The sequence below is a fragment of the Myxocyprinus asiaticus genome, chromosome 42 (genome assembly GCF_019703515.2).
Source record: "Myxocyprinus asiaticus isolate MX2 ecotype Aquarium Trade chromosome 42, UBuf_Myxa_2, whole genome shotgun sequence".
NCBI classification, from domain to species: Eukaryota; Metazoa; Chordata; class Actinopteri; order Cypriniformes; family Catostomidae; genus Myxocyprinus; species Myxocyprinus asiaticus.
The window spans coordinates 9,582,756-9,606,766 of record NC_059385.1 but is presented as its reverse complement, the minus strand read 5'-3'; the positions used below and the strand labels follow the sequence as shown (position 1 = coordinate 9,606,766).

At 37.5% G+C, this 24,011-nt stretch overlaps 1 protein-coding gene across 2 annotated transcripts; it reads left to right on the top strand.

The window, feature by feature from the left end:
- The first annotated feature begins 3,687 nt into the window (after positions 1-3,687).
- smyd4 (SET and MYND domain containing 4) lies at positions 3,688-11,318 on the top strand. 2 transcript variants are annotated; one of them, XM_051683460.1, is made up of 10 exons: positions 3,688-3,930; positions 4,136-4,280; positions 4,568-4,657; positions 7,596-8,577; positions 8,883-9,143; positions 9,241-9,413; positions 9,628-9,733; positions 9,897-10,013; positions 10,737-10,860; positions 11,055-11,318. In XM_051683460.1, the coding sequence occupies exons 1-10, from the start codon at positions 3,797-3,799 to the stop codon at positions 11,182-11,184; spliced, it is 2,262 nt and encodes a 753-aa protein (XP_051539420.1). In that variant the 5' UTR covers positions 3,688-3,796; the 3' UTR covers positions 11,185-11,318. The 2 variants fall into 2 exon arrangements, with proteins under 2 accessions (XP_051539420.1, XP_051539419.1); XM_051683459.1 differs by having other exon boundaries at positions 9,598-9,733.
- The last annotated feature ends 12,693 nt before the right edge of the window (positions 11,319-24,011 follow it).

Below are 24,011 nucleotides of genomic sequence, written 5' to 3'. Positions count from 1 at the left end.
TCTCTTTAATAAGATTTCTCAAAGCAAAGCCAAACAAGAGAAATCATTAGCTTTGCAAATCCTGTAAATCCTCATGAAGGAGATTCAGACTTTGTAGGAATAGGATGCATTAAACACATTTCTAGGACACTGATTAAATCCTGTAATTATAATAATGTCCTGGAAAAAAAATCTAATTATCGATGAAGAATCTGCATTAGACCAAGGCAACACCTGAACTCAGACGCCTGAAAACAGGGCCTGTATCTGGGGTGACCATAAGGCGAACTGGCTCTTTTACCCAGGGAACCCTTTGCGTTATTTTCACTAATTAAGTCCCAAGAGAGCTTTACCGACAGCCGAAATATTATAAGAACAAAATGTGCGTCGAAAACTGAGGAGTAATCTACCCACTTGTCTCGTGTTCCCGAGACGCACGTTTCTTCAAAAGGAAGAAGATTGCACTGTGGAGCAATGTCGTCATCTACCGTAGAAATCCATACATGACCCTTTCAGTGATTTAGCTTACTACAGCGCAAAAACTTATCAGCTTTTTTCAAACAGATATTGTCATTTGATTTATATGTGTTGATGAATAAAACAAGCAAAAACACCTTCGTTTCCACTGAATGACAATATATATATATATATATATATATATATATATATATATATATATATATATATATATATATATATATATTATTATTATTATTATTATTATTATTTTTTTTCCTAATAATGACCTACATGTTCCAATATATGGAATTTAGGAATTACATTTTATTTATTATATATGAATAGATCACACAGAATTGAAATTATATAATTTACTTACCTCATTTCGTTCCTGGTAGCATTTTTTTATTTATTTATTTATTTTATTTTTTTCGTGGAACACCAAAGAAGATAGTTCGCGAAATGTCTTCTTTCTTAAAACGTCTGAAGGGATGGATGTCCAAGAAAACAAATGACTACTTGTATGAAAAATCTCAGTATGCAGTACACTAGTATTCCAACCTGATCATAGTCTGTAATTCAGTACTGAACACTGGATTATCCTGCAGGATCCACAGAGAAAGTGAAGGGACTTTCAAAATGGACTGAAATAAAATGCATTTAAATGCAGAATAAATGTGCTTTATTGAACATAAATTATAAAAACAAATATTTTTAAAAATCAAACTGAATGTCCAGTGTACCTTGACTGTATTTTGTGATGTGTCAGTGTATTGACAGTGTGTGTGTGTGTGTGTGTGTGTGTGTGTGTGTGTGTGCAGCAGGGCAGAGTGCGTGTAACTGTCGTCAGGATGCTGATGGCTCAATGACTGGCATCGTGGTTCTCTGATCCTGATGCTTGTATACCAGCACAAGTACATCTCTTATGTTCTCCCCATAATTGACCCATAACAGACACTGCTGATGAACTGTGCTGACGGTGTGTGTGTGTGTGTGTGTGTGTGTGTGTGTGTGTGTGTTTTCTTCTGTAATAAGGGCACTAAAGGTGACTGGAGTTTGTCAGGTGGAAGCGGCTCAGGAGAGACTCGACAGCTAAAGAGACCACCAACCGCACTGCTGCCAACGCTATAGAGCTTTACAACACACAGGTAAACAACACACACACTCACACTCTCTCTCTCTCTCTCACACACACACACACACACACACACGTTTATAGGGTTCACACAGTCATGCAAAACCTGGAAATATCAGGGGATTTTTAAAACTGTGATTTCCAGGCCTGGCAAAATCATGGAAATTAATAAAATGTTAACATCATTGAGTTTTTTGGGTTTTTATTGTATGATTGTTTTATTCTCTGCTCTTACCTCCTGAGACTCGAGCGTGACAGCTGTGTGTATTTTTCATTTCCCTTTTTGATTTGTAACTTGTAGCACTTAATAAACAAGCAAAAATAAATAAATAAATAAATAAAATACATACATACATTTCTAGAGCAAATCGTTTTCCTAAAACTTTGTGTCCTCATATGTGGACAGTGGGACTAAGTTGTGAAATTTAAAATAATAACAAGCTATAGAAAGTCAGATTTTTTTTTTTTCATCAAATAGTTTATTATGTGTCCAGGAGTGTTGATTATTCATGTTTTTGAGACGTTATAGTCATTACAGCTGATTTTCTATAAAGCTGAATAAATAATTCTGATTAAAAGTAATGGCCAGCATCATCCAATCACTGCCAACCATGTTAAAATAAAATGTAGAATTATAAATTCTGAATCTATGTACTGATTATCATTGTCCCATGTCTGTCAAACATGTTGAGTGATCCAAACATCATCTGCAGCCTGAAACTGAACTTTTGATCAGATTTTAGGAGTGAATGCACTTAACTGCATAGAGAGCTATAGGATGCTCCCTTGCTCCCTATTTAGTGAATGACTTAACCTCCAGTGTGCTGTCTGTCTGCACTGGTCTCATAACAGTTTGAAATGCACCTTATTTTCATCCTAACTCCATATAAAGTCTCTGAAAGCAACATTTTTTAGCTTTTGCATGAATACATTTATTCTCAATGTGATAATGCACAGTAAATATATAGGAATGCATTTGCTAATGTTAATGAATCGAACCTATAGTATAGGTAGTATAAGTAGTATAGTCCTAGTCTTCTGAAGCTATATAATAGCTTTGTGTGAGGAAAAGACAGAACTTTCTGATGCTAGTGAAATTTTGTAATACAGCACTTTTCCTACCACTGTCTCCTTGAGATGATTTGTTTACAATGTATTCCTCTTTTGTAAGTGGCTTTGGATAAAAGTGTCTGCCAAATGAGTAAATGTAAATGTAAACTTTAAATTCATATTCGCCAAAAAATAAATAAATAAATAAATAAATAAAATAAAATAAAATAATCGTCACCTTCACTGTTACTCTCCCATCCCAGCTATAGGGTTGCCACCTGTCACGTAAAATACGGGATCGTCCCTTATTTAAAGATAAAATTATGCGTCGGTATCGAATCAATATGGGACGCGATTTGTCCCGTATTTAAGCTGGTCAGATGGCGTCACAGTGAAATCGTTCCAGATCGCTAATTTAATACTGATATAAGTTGGAAAATGTGCCTATGGTGGGTAAAGGACCGTCCGAAAAGTCCACAAATGGTGCTAAAACTGTGGATTTTTTTCTACATACATGTTCAAAAAGATCAAACAACGTATGAATACAATCACTGAGTCATTAAGACAAGTACAGGTGAAGGAAGAAGAAGAAAAAAAATAAAATAATAATAAATAAATAACGTTTAACCCAACCAAAATGTATATATAAATAAGATAAAGGAGACAAATAATCGAAAAGATAAAAATAAATATATTTTAACATATAAAATATGTATTTTTTTATATGATAAAGAGACATAAGGGACATTTAAGTGGCAACTCTAGACTGACGTTTAATGTTGTATTGAACAAAGAAACGGGTTTGAAATGACGTGAGAGTGATTCAGTGATGACAAAACTTTTATTTTGGGTGATCTAACTTTGAGATATTTTGTTTTTAACTTCAACAACTCTTGAGTTTTATGTGAGGAAAATGTAATTTCAGAGAAAATCTTTTTTTATGGATACCTCCCGAAATATATGCTTAAATTAACATTTAAGGAATTTATTTATTTATTTATTAATAAAAGTTTACTGAAACCCGCGGGAAAACGAATACGGAACCTGTATTCTGAAAATTGGTAAAAGTCTCTACAGGAAGTCGCTTCAGTGCTGCAAAAATCCAAAGTGTTTGAACACTTTCCTACTTACTACTTATGATTCTGCAAATGAGTATTTTTTAGTGTATTTTAAATGGATCTGCCCTGTCCAGAGTGGGTTCGGCATGTTGAGCAGAAGTGGACAGAACTGAGTTCTGAAGGAAGGGAGCGCTTCAATCTGCTGACAGATATAGATGAGATATTCCACAGAGGACTGTCACTAATTCAGTCAGTGTGATGCATTTTTTAGATATTCATACATTATTCATTTCAAACTTGGTCAATTTTAGAAGTATGTTTATTTCTTTGAAGATGGGCATATTATTTATAATTTAAAAAATAATTAAAATATGCTCATGTTTATACGTCATCATATAGAGCAAAACAAAATTACAATTTCCATCTACCTTTGTGTTATTTATCCATATTTCAGCCCAGAAGATCTCACCATTTTGTCCCTGATCTCTAAAAAGTACTCTGTGAAAAAGTGTCCTGATCTTGCATCTGAGTGTAGACAGCAAGGTAACCTCAGTTTTAAGGTTAAGGATTACACAGCTGCTGCACTGTACTACTCTAAGGTAAGGAGAAGAAACTCCAAATATCTAAACACCTGCTTCATAAAATAGCGATGAAGTCCATAATGTACATGTTACTTTATTCTGTATTGGAAGCAGTTATCACAGCCTAGAGATTGAGACATTGGCACTGTCATAGCACTGCCTGATACCCTTTTATGCTGAATTAAGGTCAAAATGGGAGCTTCTCTGATAATGGTTTGGATTTCAATTGGCAGGTGTTTGTAGATCAGTATGCGATGTTAAACTGTACTGTGATCATAATATTCTCACTCTGTTTTATATTTCAGGGAGTTTGCAATGCTGACAAGAATACAGAAGAGCTATCTTTGTGTTACGCTAACCGTTCTGCGGCCCTCTTTTACCACGGCCTCTATAAGGTAAGTGCCTATGTTTTCTTCAACTTTATGAAACATGATGACCAAAATTTGACAATAATATGTTTGACACATATCCATACAGTGGGGTCCAAAAGTCTTAGACTACATGGAAAATCTGATTTTATTTTAACCTTTAAATAAACAGACATTTTTAGAGGTTTTGTAAAGTTTTAAACAAAGAAAAGTTATGGCATACAACTTTTCACTAAAACTGTTGTGCTGATAATTATGTTGGCTTGATAAAGCCAATATACTGTTATTCTAAAGACATGATTTAGGGTTTTTTCAAAAATCCGTAAACCAAGAACAAAATTTCTAACTGTGACTCCACCTAGAGCTTTCAAGCTACATCCACCAAACTCAGCACAGACCTTCAGACTGTTCTAACTCGGGTTGCTATGTTTTTTCAAACTGATCAGAATTAAGATTTGCCCACAGTGGGTGATAAAAAACAAAATGCCATAGACTTACAGCCTGTCTACACCTGATGCGAGCGTCTCATCGCGTAAAAAGCAAATAGAGCCCATCATAATCATTGAAGCTGTCTACACTGGAAGCATCCGTTGCGGCGCGTCACTTAGCTTGCCAGCACTGCCAGTAAACAGATGCCCCGTTCTATTGCTGAGGTGTTGCAGAGCTACTCCAGCCACTTTATCATTCCTTCAATCTGAAATAAAATGATTTTACTTACCAAATATCATATGTTTTAATCTTTTTGCCATGAATTTTGTTTGTCACATATTTAAATAACTTCTGACTTTGCATGTAGCAGTCAGTTTGTGATTTTATTGAATTTTTTTGTGGTCTCTGGTCTACTTTAAATAAGTTAAATAATATTTTGTGTCAAACCACATGTTTACGCAGCTTTAGCAACAATAACATTACAATAATTATTATATAATAAGTAAATGTTAATACCAGTGGATTTCCTTAGGAAAAAAAGGTTATTATCCCTGTTAACCCTTGCTAAGTCTACTCGAGCTCACAGCTGATTGGTCTGTGCTTTCTACACGTCATTTAGAATATTCACTTCGACGCATCCAGTGAAGACATCCTCAAGCCGTTGCTTTGTGTCGCTTCAAGTCAACGGATGTGCCTGGTGTATACAGGGGTATTTTCTCAATGTGCGTTCTTTTGTGTTCTTATGTTCTCATAGACTTTTCGAGTAATCCACTGCTGAAGTTCAATAGAGTGCAACTGTCTGGTTCCAGAAGTAAAAATCCCATAACATTTTAACATTTTCAACGATAACTTATAAACATTTGGAGACAGACCTACCTTGAGCTCCGAGGTTGTTCATCGATGGTATATGCTTCTGTTGAAGCCATCCGTCTGTGTTATTCCAACTTCATTGTTCAAACAGCATGTTTGAAATCATAAATCCTGTTAAACAGCTACATTACCCATGGTACAGCAGAGAACGGTTCCAATCAGAGAACCGAGGCCAACAGCGACCGCCCTCTCCCATGATGCACTGTGAGTGACATAATAGAGTCGGTCTCCCTTTACCCTTAAACTACATATATAATGGTACATATTGGAATAATGTGCAATAAACGTAAAATATAGTGTTTCTATACAACAACCTAAAATCAATAGTTTGATACATTCCCATAGTTTTTTTTTCAATTACATCATTCGCAATGCCTCATGGAATTGTAGTTTGTACCCTTGTGAAAGACGGTAAGTACACATCCTTGTACCTTCGTCTTTTAGTCATATTTTCAAATACTATTTTGCCTCAAAACAAAGTTTTTTGATGTTGTGATTCACCTTGGAGCTGGTTGGTTTGGTTAATGGCTTAGAACTCTTTTATGGAGGATTTTATGAAAAGCCAATGGAAAAGAAGAATGGTAAAAATATCTCCGGAACCCAGATGCTGAATAAGTGGGCAGGGCACTGTTGCGCTCTACTGCAATAATCAAGAACGCAAGTACCGAGAATGCATAAAATTACCCAGGTGTGTTCTTTATCAGGCCGAATATCGAGGATGCAACAGATGGTGACTTGTGGGCAAGATCCCGGTTCTTCGGTGGCAGATGACGAAAATGTTCCGTTGTGTTTTCCCTCAAGAGTTTCCCGCTGTAAGCTCTTTCTTTCTTTCTATCATTGAAACTTCGGATTTTGATATCTAACTTTCAGACAAGGCTTTGGTGTTTCTCCATGCAAAGAATGCAGAGAATGAACTTGCGTTCTTATGAAGACCAGTCTTGCCAAGCTACCTTGAAAGAACGAACTCGAAAGGACTGGAGGCATAGAACGCATCTATTGCGAACTTTGAGGTGTGCGCAATTAACCATCACAAGTACATTTGTAGCCAGTGAGAGACCTATTGGCATTATCACATTACAGGACTAGTGACATGTTAAAAGAATAAAATCTGTAAGCACTCGTTTCCTCCATGTGCTTATTACTTTATTAAAATGATGTCCAACAAATGTTGACTGAGTGTAACGACTCTCACGAGCTGTCAGACTTTTGCGTGCTTACAGCTGAAAACTCTTGAGGGAAAACACAACGATAAATGTTCTGCGTCTGCCACCATTGTACCGGGTTTTTGCCCACAAGTCACCATCTGATGCATCCTCGATATTCGGCCTGATCAAGAACACATCTGGGTAATTTTTTGCATTCTCTGTACTTGCGTTCATGAGCATTGGAATTTAACTTTGGCAGTGGATGATGACGTCAAACGAGTCCACAAGAATGTAAGAACACAAAAGAACACACATTGAGAAATAGCCTTTGTCAAGCCAAAACTAAACTTTACCTGTATAGTGTAATTTGTAATGAAAAACTTAAATTACTGAATTTCAGAATAATGCAAAATACAAGCAAACACTAGTGGTTTACTTAAAGTGACATAAAGTTACTACTTTAACCCCACTATATGTATATTTTCATTTATTTATTTTTATATAATATTATTTTTTTAAAGGAATGCCTTGAAGACATCCGGCGTGCTTTGGAGGCAGGTTACCCAAGCCACTTGCAGGACAAACTGACCATTAGACAGACCGCATGCCTGAATCAGCTTGAGAAGCTTAAAAAATCCAGCACACTGGCCAAAAATCTTCAAACACCACTAAGCCAGAAAAGAAGAGCTTCTTCTACCTGCACGGCACATGGCGTGTCTGTTTATTTCAGCCCAGAAAAAGGTCGCCACCTGTTGGCCACAGAGAATAAATTAGCTGGCGAAGTAGTACTTGAAGACAAAGCATTCAGTTGTGTGCTTATTCCAGTTAACAGACTCAAGACAGAGACCAAAAAGACAGGAAAAACAGCTTTTGATACTGAAGCTAGACACTGTCACCACTGTCTAAGCCAAACACTGAGCTTTGTACCCTGTCCAAGCTGTAGTTATTCTCGATACTGTGGAGAGATTTGTCAGAAAGAGGCTTGGGAGCACTGGCACCAATGGGAGTGCACCATTGGAGCAGATCTCTTGGCCCTTGGGGTTTTAGGCCATCTTGCATTAAGGGTGGCTCTGAAAGCTGGGCAAAATGAGGTCCAAAGGGCAAGGGAAAGTTCTTCTGGTATGTCAGAGGCAGACCATGTGGATGGTAAAACTGGTCCTTCTAAAGGGGTTTTACCAGTCCAACTGACCCTTGGAGGCCATTGTACCAAAAATTCTGATCATACTGACTATTACAATGGCAACTCGTATATGGGTATCTACAGTCTTTTACCACATGTGGCAGAACACTCACCCAGTGCACGCTTCATATTGGCGGTGACCATGGCAGCTCTTTATAGGAGGCTGCAATGTGGACCTCCACCAGACAAATGGGCATCTTGCAAGGGCGAAGGAGCAAGTGGAAACTGGCAGCATGAGATGAGCATGCTTGGAGCCACAGCTCTGAGACACATGATGCAGCTCAGATGCAATGCTCAAGCAGTCACTGCTATCAGGGTCAAAGGTCAGATGGAACTCTCATTCGAACTTTGGACACTTAATATTGATACACAAGCTTCCAATGTACACTTTCTTTTGATTTTGGGGATAAATGTAACCTATTTTTTGGGGGGGGGGATTCACACTTTAGTGTCTTACTTTATTGCTTTTAAATGATGTACTGTTTGTACTTTTCCATGTATTGATATTCATGGAAAGGCACATAATAAATAAGGCTCTGAAACCCTTTTCACATTGCTAGCATCTATGTCATTTTTAAATCTTACAAAGTAGTCTGACCAAGTCTCATCTCTTTCTCATCTTTGACAGAAGAGAGAGATGCAGCTGTTCAGTCCAGTCGGGAAATCCGCATTGCTACAGCTATCTTTCCTGTCCTCAGTCTACTTAACCACTCCTGCTGTCCAAATACAAGCATCTCCTTCAACACAGGATTTAAGACTGATGCTCTCTGTCAGTTCACTGGCTCTGAAGGTCAATATGACCATGCACTGATCTCTCAATGTGGTGTGACCGTCACTATACGCACTTCTAAATATGTCACTGCAGGACAGGAGATTCTGCACTGTTACGGTACAATGGAATATGCAACTCTGAAATGTTTTGAATTTTTATACTTGCTGTCATTTAGATTTGTTTTTATTTTGTAGCACACACATCTTTTTCACAGGCCCTCACTGTAGTAGAATGGAGGTGAAGGAGCGCCAGCGCCTCCTACTGGAGCAGTACTTCTTTCACTGTAACTGTGGAGCATGTCAGAGAGAGCTGAAAGAAGGAAGCCAGAACACAGAAGTGAATGCAGCACCAGGGCTGAAGTGTGTGAAATGTGAAAACCCCCTTCGGGTAAACATCTGCAGAGCAGCATAACAGACTTATCACGTAGATGGGTCATGGTACATTTTTGTTTTTCCAATATTTTAGGCAAATGATAGTGTATTATGATTTATGGTGCAAAATATTGCAATGACTACACTGTTTTGTTTTGGGTTATGTAATGAAGGACTGAATGACTCTTGTGTCATTTCAGTCCCATATGAATTGGTATGTGTGCTCTCAGCCATCCTGTGGTCATCAGATCACTAATGCTGAACTGCAGAAGAGTCTTCAGGGTTTACAGTGTCTGTTGGACCAAGCTTTTCATCTCATGGAAAGAGACAGACCAGGTATTGCTAATATGAGTGTTCTGTACCCCTTGTGAGCAGGCTTGTATTGATTTACATTGTAAGGAAACCGCCAACATTGACTATTCGATGTTTATCCTATTAGGTTAAATACCCATAAACATACATACATTTTTATAAACTAATTTCTTTGTTGCATTTTCAGATGAAGCCATAAGGATCTTAAAATCGGCTTCCTCTCAGGCAGACAGTATCCTAGCAGAGACTCACCCCCTGCAAGGAGAATTAGCAGATGCAATAGCCCGTGCATACGCCACCACAGGTGAGAAAAACAGCCTGATACTTCATAGTCCTTAAGATTTGGACCCAGTGTATTGTATAGTAGTGCTTTATTGTTTTATGTATACTTAAAGATGAAATAAACAGAACTTGTTACACGCCACTCTGGAATACTTGATTCTGATTTGTCAATGGCGCTGTCTAACGGTATGATATTTCTGAGTATTGACCGCACATCCAGGGATTAAGACGTATCAGGGTATTGTGAGTCATCTTTCCAGCTTCTCGGATCATTGTGCAATCTCTACAAGTAAGCTAAAAAAATAATTTCAAAAGCAAATCAATGTTTCATGTCCATTTATTTATTCATTTGGCAAGTAGCCTTGTAATAGGCTGGATAATGAGGAGTTAGATGGTCATTTTTACATTATAAGCACCAACAGATCTCAGACGCAAACCGGAAATGGATTTCAGAAGTTCAGCGATTTATTTCTTCTCACATACTGTAATTATATACTTTCAGTGCAAATCAGTATTTAATGTCCATTTTTATATTTATTTGATTAGCAGCCATGTAATTAGCCGGATAATGTACAGTCTGCCGGTTGTTATCGCAAAATAAACCCCTTCAGGATGACACACCACCCATCCTGATCATCCTGTCTGGTTTATTTTGCGATAACAACCGGCTGAGTCTGCATTATCCCTTAAATATATGTGATTCATACTAAACATTATGTGCCCTTTATGATTATAAACCTGACAGGTAAATGGAATCAGGCTGCATCCCATTTGAAGCGCAGCATTGTTGCGATTCAGGCCCAATTTGGAGAGGACAGTATAGAATTGGGACAACATCTTTTTAAATTGGCACAGCTGCATTTTAACGGGTAAGGGCTTAACTTGTCCAAATTCAGTTATTATCGGGCATCTGTAAGTGTGAAAATGGAACTATAAAGAAAGCTACTTTCACAATCATTTACATCTTTTACTTTTACAGTCAAATGCAATCATACATAGTTCATTTTATTTCTTTTTTTGTAACCACTCCTACATTACTTTCTCCTTTGTTTGCACCTCATAGTGGAGACCGTGGTTCTGCTCTCTCTGTGATTCCCAGGGCCCGTAAGCTCCTCTCACTGCACTGCGGCCCTCACTGTGACGAGCTACAGGAACTACAGGAAATGGAGAGCTGTCTAAAAGGACTGCTGTGAAATAAAACTCAACAGTGAAAGATTGCTGTTTTTAATAAACACATGATGCTTGACTACATTTAAAGCATTTGTTTCAGATTAATAGTATATGTGAAATGGTGTTTAAAGTCACCAATAAACAAATTTTGGTATCTTCAAAACTGCATTTTCTTCAGTTTTTGGAAATTATTTAAGCCTCATTTTATACCTTTTTAGACCTCTAGGGGGCAGTCTTTAACAAAAGTGAGGGAATACACGGCACAGCTCTGTCTTATTCCCCTGTCTGAAGTCTTAATGCACTTCTGTTAATATCATGAAGCAGAAACATCTGCCGTTGTTATTGTTAAAGGGATAATTCACCCAAAAATGAAAATTCTGTCATCACTTACATGTTGTTTCCAACCCATTTGCTTTTTCTTTCCATGGAACTCAAATAGAGATGTTAGGCGGAAGGTTCAGTTTCAATCACCATTTACTTGCATTGCATAATTTTCCATACAATTAAAGTGAACTGTGACTGGGGCTGTCTGTCCCTAATATTCTGTTATATTTCATAGTAATATGTGAGTAAATGGTGTCAGATATGCTACCACTACAAATAACAGTGTACAATATAGTCACTAAACACCCCCACACTTATACAAAAAGTATATTGTGATTGCATTTGTAAGTATAAGCCCACCTGCACTTGTCTCTGTGCTTTGGTTCAATAACCCAGTAAAGGCCAGTGACGCCACTGACATTTTATGTTGTTAATGGGCTCTCTCACAACTAGAGTGCAGCCCAGGGGATGAGCTCTGTGCCCACAAGAAATTAAATCCACTTCTCCATTCTCTGCTTCTAAACCAATGACAAGTGGTGAAGGGGAGATTCCATTCTGGTAGATTTAGCAGTTTTTTGGCATCTTCTCCCTGGGTTTGACAACCATTGACCTGTGTGAGGCTTTTTTTTTTTTTTTTCCTGTTTAATTTTTTGTTTAGAAACGTACTATTCCAGTGGTTGGTTTGAGCCTCTGGTCAAGGTTCTTGCGTCGGTAAATCTGTTTAACAGTCAGGGGATAATGTGATTAAATATCTCAGGAGAGCAGCCACTATGCTTGTGTGACATGACCTCTTTTTACATTCAGGGGCATGAAGAGTCAAAACAGAGATAATCAGCATGGTTGTTTATATGACCTCCATGTAAGAAATTCCTCTTCTGCATTCAATGTAATTAAGATAATGTTATGGAATGGAATTAACATTTGATATCTTGGGGAAATAATCAGAAGCTTTGTGTTTATGCTACATTGTGAGGACCAAATGTCCCCACAAGGATAGTAAAACCTGAGATCATCTACTATATAATTATATAAAAACAAGTGTGTGAGTGTGTGTGTGTGTGTGTGTGTGTGTGTGTGTGTGTGTGTGTCATCTTGACCCACACGAACACATAAGTATGCACAAACAAGCACACAAACACACAAGTTGTCACAATTATTAGTTTAATACAAAAGCAATGGAAGTCAAAAATATTTTGTGACTGTTTAACTGTGATTTAACGAGCCTGGCAAATTAGACCCATTAAGTGCAACAGTGGTAATTGACTGCCAGGACCAAGGAAGGGTTAAAATGTCACTTGTTTTGATTTTGACTTGTTGTGATAACATTCAACACACATTATTTTTAATAGATTAAAGGGAAAGTTCACCCAAAAATAAAAATTCTCTCATCATGTGCATGTCCCAGATGTGCATGACTTTCTTTCTTCAGCAGAACACACACACACACACACACACACAAACACAAATATATTTTTTAGGAAAATATATCAGATGTGAAAGTGAAACTAAACAGGCACCACATGTGACTTTCAAATTTAAAAGTGAAAGTGAAAGTGGAGATTTAGGGAAATAAAATAAAAACGTACATTTTGATCTGTTTCTCACCCACACCTGTTATATTGCTTCTGAAGATATGGTTTTAATCACTGGAGCCTTATGGATTACTTCTATGTTTCCTTTATGTGATTTTTAGAGCCACAACTGTCTGATCACCATTCATTTGCATTGAATGCACCTACAGAACTGAGATATTCTTCTAAATCTTAATTTGTGTTCTGCTGAAGAAAGAAACTCATACACATCTGGGATGGCATGAGTGTGAGTAAATGATGAGAGAATTTTCATTTATGGGTGAACTATCCCTTAAAGTGTCCAAATGCTTTTTGGGTTGATGTTTTTCACTTGATGATCACATTTTACATATATCATTGGAGCATCCTGCTGTGTGCCGTGTCTGTGTGCGTGTTTATGAGAACATCACACCCAGTGGAATCATTTGGTCAATTTTACAATGTAATTCCATCAGGTAACCAGACCTGATAATGTGAACTGGCTGCATGCAGGTTTTATGATTTACAGGCTCATGAGTAAGCTGTTCTCATTGAAGAGAAATTTTTCATTATGATGGACAGCAGAGCTATGGGAGGAATGCTGTAAAATTTATGTGTGTTAGTGTGTGTGTTTTGCTGATGTCAGTTGCAAACTGTGGGCAGGGCTGCTGGGGAGATGAGTGAGCTGTTCAACCAAGCACAACGCTTAGCTGTCAATCATACACAGCAATTAATAAGCCAAGGTCATGATAAGCAGAGAGTGAGAGTGAGAGAGGCCATCAGAAGAGCTATGGCCATGCCAACATAGCTTTAAAAGAAGGCTCTAATTAAAAACTCATTGTTAAAAAATAAAAATAATAATAAACTTTCCTTATCTCTGTTAGACATCCAATATAACGGAATCTTGAATATTGTCTTAGTTCCGTATCAGTGAGGTATTAAAAGGATAGTTATTAAAAGAAAATTCTGTCATCATTTACTCACCCTCATGTCATTCCAAACCCATATGACTTTCTTATATTTAAAAAATAAATAAAATAAAAAATAAAATAAAGAATGAACTGGCCCCTCTTTTCCATATAATGAAAGTGAATGGTCTCATGACCAAACCTTATTGATGTCAGTGGCTCCATATTTGATTTTCAGTAATTTCCCAGAGGATTTTCAGTACATAATGACTTCATTGTCAGTCTGTTTCTCATATAGAACTAGCGTATGGCTTCAGAAGATTTACAGAATATCAATAGAACTTCTATGGTGCTCTTTTGTCATTATCGGACAAAATTATCCTTTCAGTACATTCTTTAAAATTTCTCCTTTTGTGTTCCATTCAAAAAAGAAAGTAATTCAGATCTGGAACAACATGAGGGCAAGTAAATGATAATAGAATTGTCGTTTTTGGGTGAACTGTCCCTTTAAGCAAATGTTTGTCCAACGTAACTGACTCATATCAAATGACAGCTTTATGATACATATATATAATCCAGTATAATCAATAACCCTGACCATTAATGCATCAGCTGAGGATTCTGTTTCCAGGCCTGGGTCATTTGAAACATGGACAATACCTTTTAATAGGCAGTGAGGTGATGTCCATCACTGCCACAGAGCGGAAGACAGTATAATCTTTGCAGATAAATCAGTGGGTAGAGAGAAATGAGGCAATTACATAACCACAACGTGGAAACCCCATATAATGGGTTAAAGATTTTTTTTTTTTTTTTTTTTTTTTTTTTTTTGCTGATACTGAGGACCTGCTTATGTTTGCCCAACAAAATAATTTGTAAAGATAATTATTAAAAGATAAGCAAGGAGTAATAAGATATGATGACATCTAGAGGTACTAAATATTAAAATAGTTCATTACAACTTTCTTTGACCTTATTTTTCATACTTTTTTATCAAGCCTGATGACACATAACGGCTGATAAAGCAGATTTAATCTCCTCTCCATGTCCATAATAAAGTCTTCATTACTCCCCTCATTAGAGTCATTATTTTAATGTATGAGCCAAACTCACTAATTGAGGGGTCTTAATGCTATTAAACTTTAATCAAGCAAATTTTTTTCAGAGGAGTGGGAGGGTGTCAGCTTGAGTAGAGACTTCCTTTTGATAAGGTTTCAGTGTTTTTAAGGATTGTTCCAGCAACTGTGGCATCAGACAGTAATTTTGACTCTGTAATCCCTCAGATTTTCAAAACAATCAAAGATCGCATTTATAGTAACGCACTTACTAATTCTACAATAGTAGTCTAAGGGGCAAATCATACCAAAAGGTTTAACACTTAAACACTTAACTTAGCATTAATTCTTCTATTAAAAAAATCATTATTTCAGATGTCAGGTTGTCTAAATCTATCTATCTATCTATCTATCTATCTATCTGTCTGTCTGTCTGTCTATCTATCTATCTAGGTTGCTGCTAGAGCTCGTGTTTGTAGCCTGCTAGCCTGCTTAGCATTGCTTATCTTTCTATTTTCAACATTTAATCTTTGATCTCTCCCATTTTTTCAGCGTGCATTGGTTTTTCTGCTTTTATATTTTTTAACCCATTACAATTAAGTGCATTTTATCGCGCACACCCGCCTTTCCACTTTTATCGTGATTGAACTGCATGCTTTACCACATGCATTTTTTACACGGATCATTGCATCAATCTCAAACCACTGGTGATCAGGAACCACCACAACAACAACAATTATGTGAGGGATTCACATCGATCTCAACCCCCCGCTGATCAAAAACCACCACCACAACAAATTCATGACTTTATGAATTTCTTTACTGATAAAATTGAAATCATCAGAATTTCTTTTAATTATGCATCCGTCTGCCACAGCACCCCAGAAGACTCAAATTATTCCCTACAAGCAACTTCAATCCTTTGCTGGTTTGGTTTAGCTTGGTTTAGGTCCTATCTCTGTGACCGCTACCACTTTGTCTGTGTAAATGAGGAACTGTCAGATCAAATTAAAATTAAAAGCCTCTCCTTTTCTCCCTGTATACAGTATGCTCCCCCTGGGAGACATTATCAGGAACCATGGAATTAGTTTTCACTGTTATGCCGACGATACACAACTTTATATTACTTCAAAACCCGACGAAATTTCACAATTTTCCAAATTAACAGAGTGTATGATTGATATCAACAGAGTGGATGGCTAGAAATTCCCTTCTACTCAATTCGGATAAAACAGAATTTCTAATTATTGGAACAAAAACCTAAAAAAATAAGATGATAAAATATAATCTGACTCTGATGGATGTACTGTAACATCAAGTTCTACAGCAAAAAAATTAGGTGTTATATTTTATAGCAATCTAACCTTGAAAAACAAATTTCAATATTTGTAGAACTGCATTCTTCCACCTTAGAAATATTGCCAAGTTACGACATGCTATCTGTTTCTGATGCCGAAATATTAATTCATGAGTTCATGACCTCAAGACTAGATTAGTCTTGCAGGTTTAATAAATAAACTTCAGTTGGCTGAAAATGCAGCAGTGAGAGTGCTATCTTGAACCAAGAAATACGATCATATCAGCCCAATTTTATCAGCGTTACATTGGCTACCTGTTAAGCTTCATATTAATTTTAAAATTCTGTTAATTGCTTTCAAAGCTTTGAATGGTCTGGCTCCAACGTTCTAAGGTGACCTTCTGTCACGCTATAGTCCATCGCGCTCACTACGATCGCAAAACTCTGGCCTGTTAACAATACCAAGAATATCAAAATCCACAAAAGGAGGGAGATCATTTTCATATTTGACTCCTAAACTATGGAATAGTCTTTCTAGCAGTGTTCAGAACTCAGACACACACTCTCAGTTTAGGTGTAGACTAAAGACTTATCTATTCAGCCAGGCATACACCATATTTATCCCTCAATTCATAGTTATGCTGCTTTAGTTAGGTCTGCTGGAACCAAAAACACCTCTTATTCTTTAACCCTGCTTTAAAGTGAATGGCATCTACACTAATTTCATTCTATTTCTTTCCCTGCTACCAGAGCCTACCAGATCCATCTCTGGTCCTGCCTGATGTCCGATTCCCACTATGTCGCTGAGTGATGATGACCAACTGCAGCATGTGCCAGCCAGAATTCACTTCAGTCTACTAAGACGGACTTCACAGAGGATGAATTGATGCAAACTCAAAGACATGGAATTCTTCATGAGCCACTGTCTGAAGCATGGGCTCAAGAAGGTGATCACCAAAATTGTCTGCCATAAGCTTCCAGCTGGACTGTGATGCTCCTCACTGAATATCAGCTTGGTCAAAGGAGGGACAATTGTCTCTTAAACTACATAGAAAATGAATTAACCACTAACAAAAGCTATCTGCCTGTCTATCTATCAACTACAGTATCTATCTATCTATCTATCTATCTATCTATCTATCTATCTATCTATCTATCTATCTATCTATCTATCTATCTATCACTCTTATCTGTCTATCACTCTTTCTTAACTACCTATCTACCTACCTACCCATCCACCCACCCACTCTTTCAGAAAAGGCAATGAAATTTGCTGCTCTATTTGTTCACATAAAATGCAGTTCTTTATACCTTTATATGCCATGACCAGCTATTTTAGCCATCACCCTGGGCAAGGAACCAGGTCAGCAGAAAAGGATGAGAGAGAATTAGAGAGGGGAAACTGAGTCAAGTTTATTTGAAAGGTGATGTAATTTCAGCTGCAGAATTCTAAAATTGGAAATTGAGGAAGGACAAAGCAATTCCTTGCACTACCATGGGTGGCCATTAAGAAGGATCTGCTGTAACAGAAATGCATGCCACATAAAGTTCTCTGTTAGGATTGTCTTTCACCTATGATCTCTTTTAGTCAGTCTGGTATTTTTCTTAGATAATTGTTTTGTCAGTGTTGCAGTTCATGCACACTTGCACACTCACAAACACACCCTCATGTTGTTGTTTGCAATGAAAATGAATGGTGACTAAGGATAACATTCTACTTGACATCTCCTTTTGTGTTCCAAGGAAAGAAAGGAAGTTACACAGGTTTGAAATAACATGAGGGTATGGGAATTATTATCATTTTTCAATTAACTATCCATTTAATGTTGGTGTATGCCAGTTGTTCTCAACTGCGACCCAAAAACAGGGTCATGGATATTAGCATGCTAAATGCAAATATTAAAATACAACTAACCATATAATTTTGCATACTTTTGTTAGAATGTCAAAGTCAATAAGCTTATCAACGTTTAAAGCAGAAGTGTCACCAAACAGAACTGCATAAATGACATTGTTTCCAATCAGCTTTTCGAACCCTCCTTTTGATCAAACAGATAGTCCCACCAAAAACTCACGCCATAGGAGGAGCCTTTGTTGCTGTGTCGGGCAGTTTTTTATAGCACCAAAAAACACAGTGTTTACATTTTTCGATACAATCAATCTATGAATGGCTTACTTGTACTTCTTTGCATTTAAGCTGGGATAAGAGAAAGTGTTTTTCACATCGAAAGAGTTAAACACTTCAGTTTTAAAAGAGATGAGAAAATACTTATCAGCCATATCTTTTGTTGTTGATATTGCCATCAATAATTTTGCATATGGGCCTACTGTATTTAGCTAATACATTTAAATGTTTGATTTTAAGGACATTTTTATTATTTTTTTTTTCTCGGTACTGAAACAAAACCAGTTTAGAACTTCTCTTTTCTGTTAAAGTGATGTCCTTCTGTGCAATCATGCGACCTGAAGCTCTCTGTGATAGACAAGGAAATTTCTTCTGCTTGAGTTCTACACAGCCACACCATCAATAATTGAATTTGTGTGTAGACATTAACCAGGCCACACATAAGTCCCACTATGGTCACTCCCAGTAGCAGAAATAATAGGCCACTGTCTGCAGCAACAAGGGAAACAAGAGTGAGAGAGCAGAACCACAGTGAGATGTTCAGTCAACCGGTCATTATTACAAAATTTATTACATTATTAGATTTGAAATCATGTGATATGAGAAGAAAGAGACCGCAGAGTGATGCTCTGCGAGTAATAATCAGTTGCTTTTTGTACAGGACAGTAGATCCACTCCGTTTTTCAAGTAACCTCTTTAAACTCATTCACAACCCATTTTACTTCTGTAATGCAACACATTTCCAAGTGAATCTGAATATTTTATTAGAAAAAAAATTATGACAGACTTGGTTTTACCCATCTGGAATTAATTGGATGGTGAGAAGTGGGTGATCCATACCAGAATGAAGTTGATTGTGAAGGACTTCAACCCTCTTGAAACTATTTGGCTACTGGTTAACATTATCCAATAGGATGAGAGGGCTGGGTGACATCAGCCAAAAAGGAAAGTCATTGCAGAGGTGGAGCAAGTTATCACTTTTAGATGAAAAGTTATTAAAACATTTTTGTTTATCATTGGAAAAACACAATAATGATGAGTTGTGCACAAAAACAGGAATGTGATCTAAGTTAATTAGGTAAATTTGTATTCCATTCGCTTACTGATCAGCTGAGCTTTACCCATAAATAACAGAGGGAATTGAAGGTATTGTCCTAAAGGTTTCGATATGCTTCAGAAGCCACCCACTGTATGCCAATGAGAGGCTGAATGAAATGCTTTGTGAAATGCTCATGTTGGAACAATCCACCAAATAACATCGAGACACACTGCCCTTGTGCAGCTCCCACTGGCGTCTGGACATGGCCCACTTCGTTACAACTGGGGATGACTAATTAATGCCTCTCTGACAGGTGACACGGTTTTATAAGTATAAGTTACTCTCCGGCCAATGGGCTGTTATAACACATGCAGAGTGCCCAAGCAAAGATGGAATCCACCTCCATTATTAATTCACGTGGCTCAAGAGTAGTGTTTAAGGAGTGTGTTTCTATGCACTCCTACAGTGTTCTGTTGGCCCCAGGGCTTCAGAGATTTGTTTTGTAGACAGGCAGAGAAGAGGAACGAAGAAGGATTCCTTTTGAATTTGCATGACCTGGAAAGTGATTGGGAGGGTTTTTAGTCCATCTTCGGGATGAGGTGATACTAACCCGATCTCATGAAAATTCGTACATACTTTATGAGTTGGCTATTTTGTATGGTCTTGCATGATGATGTTGCATAAACTCGTACAACTTCATCACGTGTAAATTCCCGGATGTCTAATGCAGAAGTAAGCGTGAGTTCTGCGCATGAGGCATTAAGGACATACTTATTAATATTATGCCCTTATCCAAACCCCTTATCTAAACTTAACCAATTAGTAGAGTGTGTAATCATGATAGGAAGCTGTTGTGTGTGACAGAAGGAAGTAATTGTCATGTATTAGATGGAAATGATGTCCAGCGACCTCATTGGCTGTAGTGAAAGTCATAGGGATTCAAACGAGTGCAGTCGCACGATATCATACGAATTAGCCAAATTTAGAAAAGTCATACGAATCCTGACAATTTCGCCGTGAGAGTGTGTTGGGCGATACATAACACTGTTGAATGATGGGACTGATCTAATTGATGATTGACTTTTCTTCATAAAATCCGTCTTTAAAAAGGTAGTTGGGAGGATTATGTGTCTAATGACAAATTCACATGCATTAATAGTGATGCTGATCTAAACCTTGAGGTACATTAAGGTAGGCACATGGCACCTGAGTGTGAGATACAGATGACCTTGTTTTGTTTTGATGGATGGAAAACGTGTACCTGTGTCAGTGATTTATCTGTGCAAAGTCGTTTGTCACGCAGACAGATGATTTTAGTTTACGTGGTGGTGCATGATGAATGAAAAACTTCTTCCTGAAGGTACAGCCTTGTGTGTGTGTGTGTGTGTGCCAAATTAGTGCACCACAAGCTGAGTCCTTCAACTTCTTACCCTCTGCTTACAGGCAGCTCTGAAGGACTTGATGGGATGGGAGGGACAGAATGAACAGCATTTATGCCACAAATCTGTGCCTTTTGGGACATGAGTAGTCCCCTGATGTGAAGCCAATGGAAATCTCCACTGACATATTGCTTCTGTAGGTCACTTTCATCGCTGATATACTTTTTGTGTGTAAACTTCTCATGGCAGGCGTAAACCTCAGGAGAATTTCCTAGAAACTGGTTGACAGTTTCATGCCAAGTCTCACAAGAAAGCTAGACACTTACCAGGCTTAAATATATCCTCAAGAAAACTAATCAAATTGCAAATGTAATTTAAAAATGCAAATTGTAAACATAAATACCAAATGAATTAAAATGTAAAAATTACTATTTGTATTTATTTATTTATATTATTTCATTATTTCAGGAAACACTGCAATCTTGAATTCTCCTGAATTAAATAAAATAAATAAAGTCATTACAGCCCAAAAAAGAAGTATCTGACAAATTCAACCTTACAACTATCAACAATTTTTGGAAAAATTTATAAAAGGCACACAATTCAAAGTTTAAATCTTTTCTACTCTATCCTTTAAAACTAGAACTACTGTTTTTAAAAGTAGCATTTTTTCTTTAAAATCATCCTAGGGGACCAAAGAGTTCCATAACTGAAGAATGGGCAATATACTCCTTTTATTACAACCCATAAATGTGTCTCAATAAATAGTCATCACAATAAAGGGCAGCTGAACTTTTTCTCGGTGTGAATAAACAGAAACCTGAAACTGTTTACAGCAGCATAAAATGCCTGCAAGACATTTCAGAGGCACAAAATAGCACAGTTTTGCTCCATTCTTGCCCCATAAACCTCTATTGGCTTATACTATTTCTACCACTGGCAAAACATTAATTTTGCTTGTGTATGTCCAAAATCTGATTTGGACCAGTGGGCCAATAATTCACATTTATTGGAGCCAAACAGGTTAAGCTAGGGGCAGGCTGCCAGATGCAAGTCAAAACCAGTCATAAGTCTTGATTTCAAGACTGGTCAAAGCGGAAATTGTTTTTGAACATACGGGCACATGTGAGCTCCAGTTTTTGGGTGATATGTCTGCAGAAAGGTGCCAAAAGCAAGTTTTAAAGGGAGTTGTTTTTAGCTGTAAAGGATGAAATACGGTGAAGAGAAATGCATGTTTCTGTAATTAACAATTTTATTGATTCCAAAAATAAAACATACAAACACAACATAAAAAATGGAATCAATTATTCACATTATTAATACCTCACTCATAAAGTTCTAAACCCTCAACCAAAATTCTTGGATCTTTACACATCCCCAAAAAACATGTATTGTGTCCCCATCTTCTGATTGGCACCACCAGTAGGTGGGTGTGTCTTTAAGACCCAACCTATACAATCTAGAGGGAGTCCAGTAGAACCGATGCAAAATCATAAATTGCATCAGACGGACCCTTGCATCTCTAGATGCAGACTTGATGCTTTTTAAGATCCTGGCCCAGACTCCCTCCTCCAATACCAGATTTAAATCCTTCTGCCATAATCTCTTGAAAGAAGACAAAGCTTCATCCCCCAGACTCTGAATCAACAGGGAGTAATACACTGATGCTTCATGACCTTTCCCAAAAGCAGTAATCACCATTTCCAGAGTATCTGCTGCTTTAGGGAGGTGTACACTACTCCCAAAAATAGTACAGAGCAAGTGGCACAGCTGTAAATACCTAAAGAACTGGGATCTGGGAATCTTAAAATGTTGAACCAAATTATCAAAAGATCTCAGTACACTCTCATATAGGTCACCGAGTGTAGTAACCCCCCTCCCAATCCACTCTGACCAACAGAAAGGGGAATTATTAATGTGTAATTTAGGGTTCAGTTATATGCTTGAGGCAACACTTAAATAAATGTCCGAATTAAACACTCTGGACACTTTCGTCCAAACCAGGTGCAGATGCGAGATAACGGGGTGTGACTTAACTTCTCCGGTTAGTTTGATAGAAAGGCTTTGCAATGGCAAAATAGGGGAAAGAATGTCCTGTTCAATACAGAACCAGGAAGAGGCTCTCTCAGGTGGGAGCGACCAATGGGCCAAATGTCTGAGACCGAACGCATAATAATAAAACAAAATCTTGGGTAGGTCTAGCCCACCTTTGTCAATCAGCCTATGTAACTTACTGAAATGTAACCTGGGATGCTTACCATTCCAAATAAAGGACTTCACTATGCTATGTGTGTGACTTAACTTCTCTGGTTAGTTTGATAGAAAGGCTTTGCAATGGCAAAATAGGGGCAAGAACGTCCTGTTCAATACAGAACCAGGAAGAGGCTCTCTCAGGTGGGAGCAACCAATGGGCCAAATGTCTGAGACCGAATGCATAATAATAAAACAAAATCTTGGGTAGGCCTAGCCCACCTTTGTCAATCAGCCTATGTAACTTACTGAAATGTAACCTGGGATGCTTACCATTCCAAATAAATGACTTCACTATGCTATCAAATTGTTTGAAATAAGAGAGGGGAACATCTACAGGGAGAGACTGCAGAGGTAGTTACATTTTGGAATGCAGTTCATTTTAATAACATTAACCTTCCCAATCATCGATAAATGTAATGAAGCCCACCTGCCCACATCACTCGAAAACCTTTTTATTAAAGGCTCAAAATTAACTCTGACTAAATCACATAAATTTGCTGGGAATAAAATACCCAAATATTTAATGCCCTCTTTGGGCCACTGGAAGGCGCCTGGCTGAAAAGCCGTTACTGGACAGTATGCAGTCAGAGCTAAAGCTTTGGATTTAGCCCAATTAACACTGTATCCCGAAAATTTAGAAAAGGAATTGATAATTCTGTGGAGGGAAGGCATAGATCTAGTGGGGTTGGATCACCACCATCACCCCTGGAAAATCATCCTCTTTTCTTATCGCGGCTGCTAATGGTTCCAGGGCCAGACAGAACAATAATAGGGAAAGAGGGCAACCCTGCCAGGTGCCCCTATCCAGACTAAAATAATCTGAAACTAATCAATTTGTTTGAACCGCCACTACAGGGTGTCTATAAAGTAACTTAATCCATCCAATAAAAGTATTCCCAAACCTGTATATTTCCAAAATC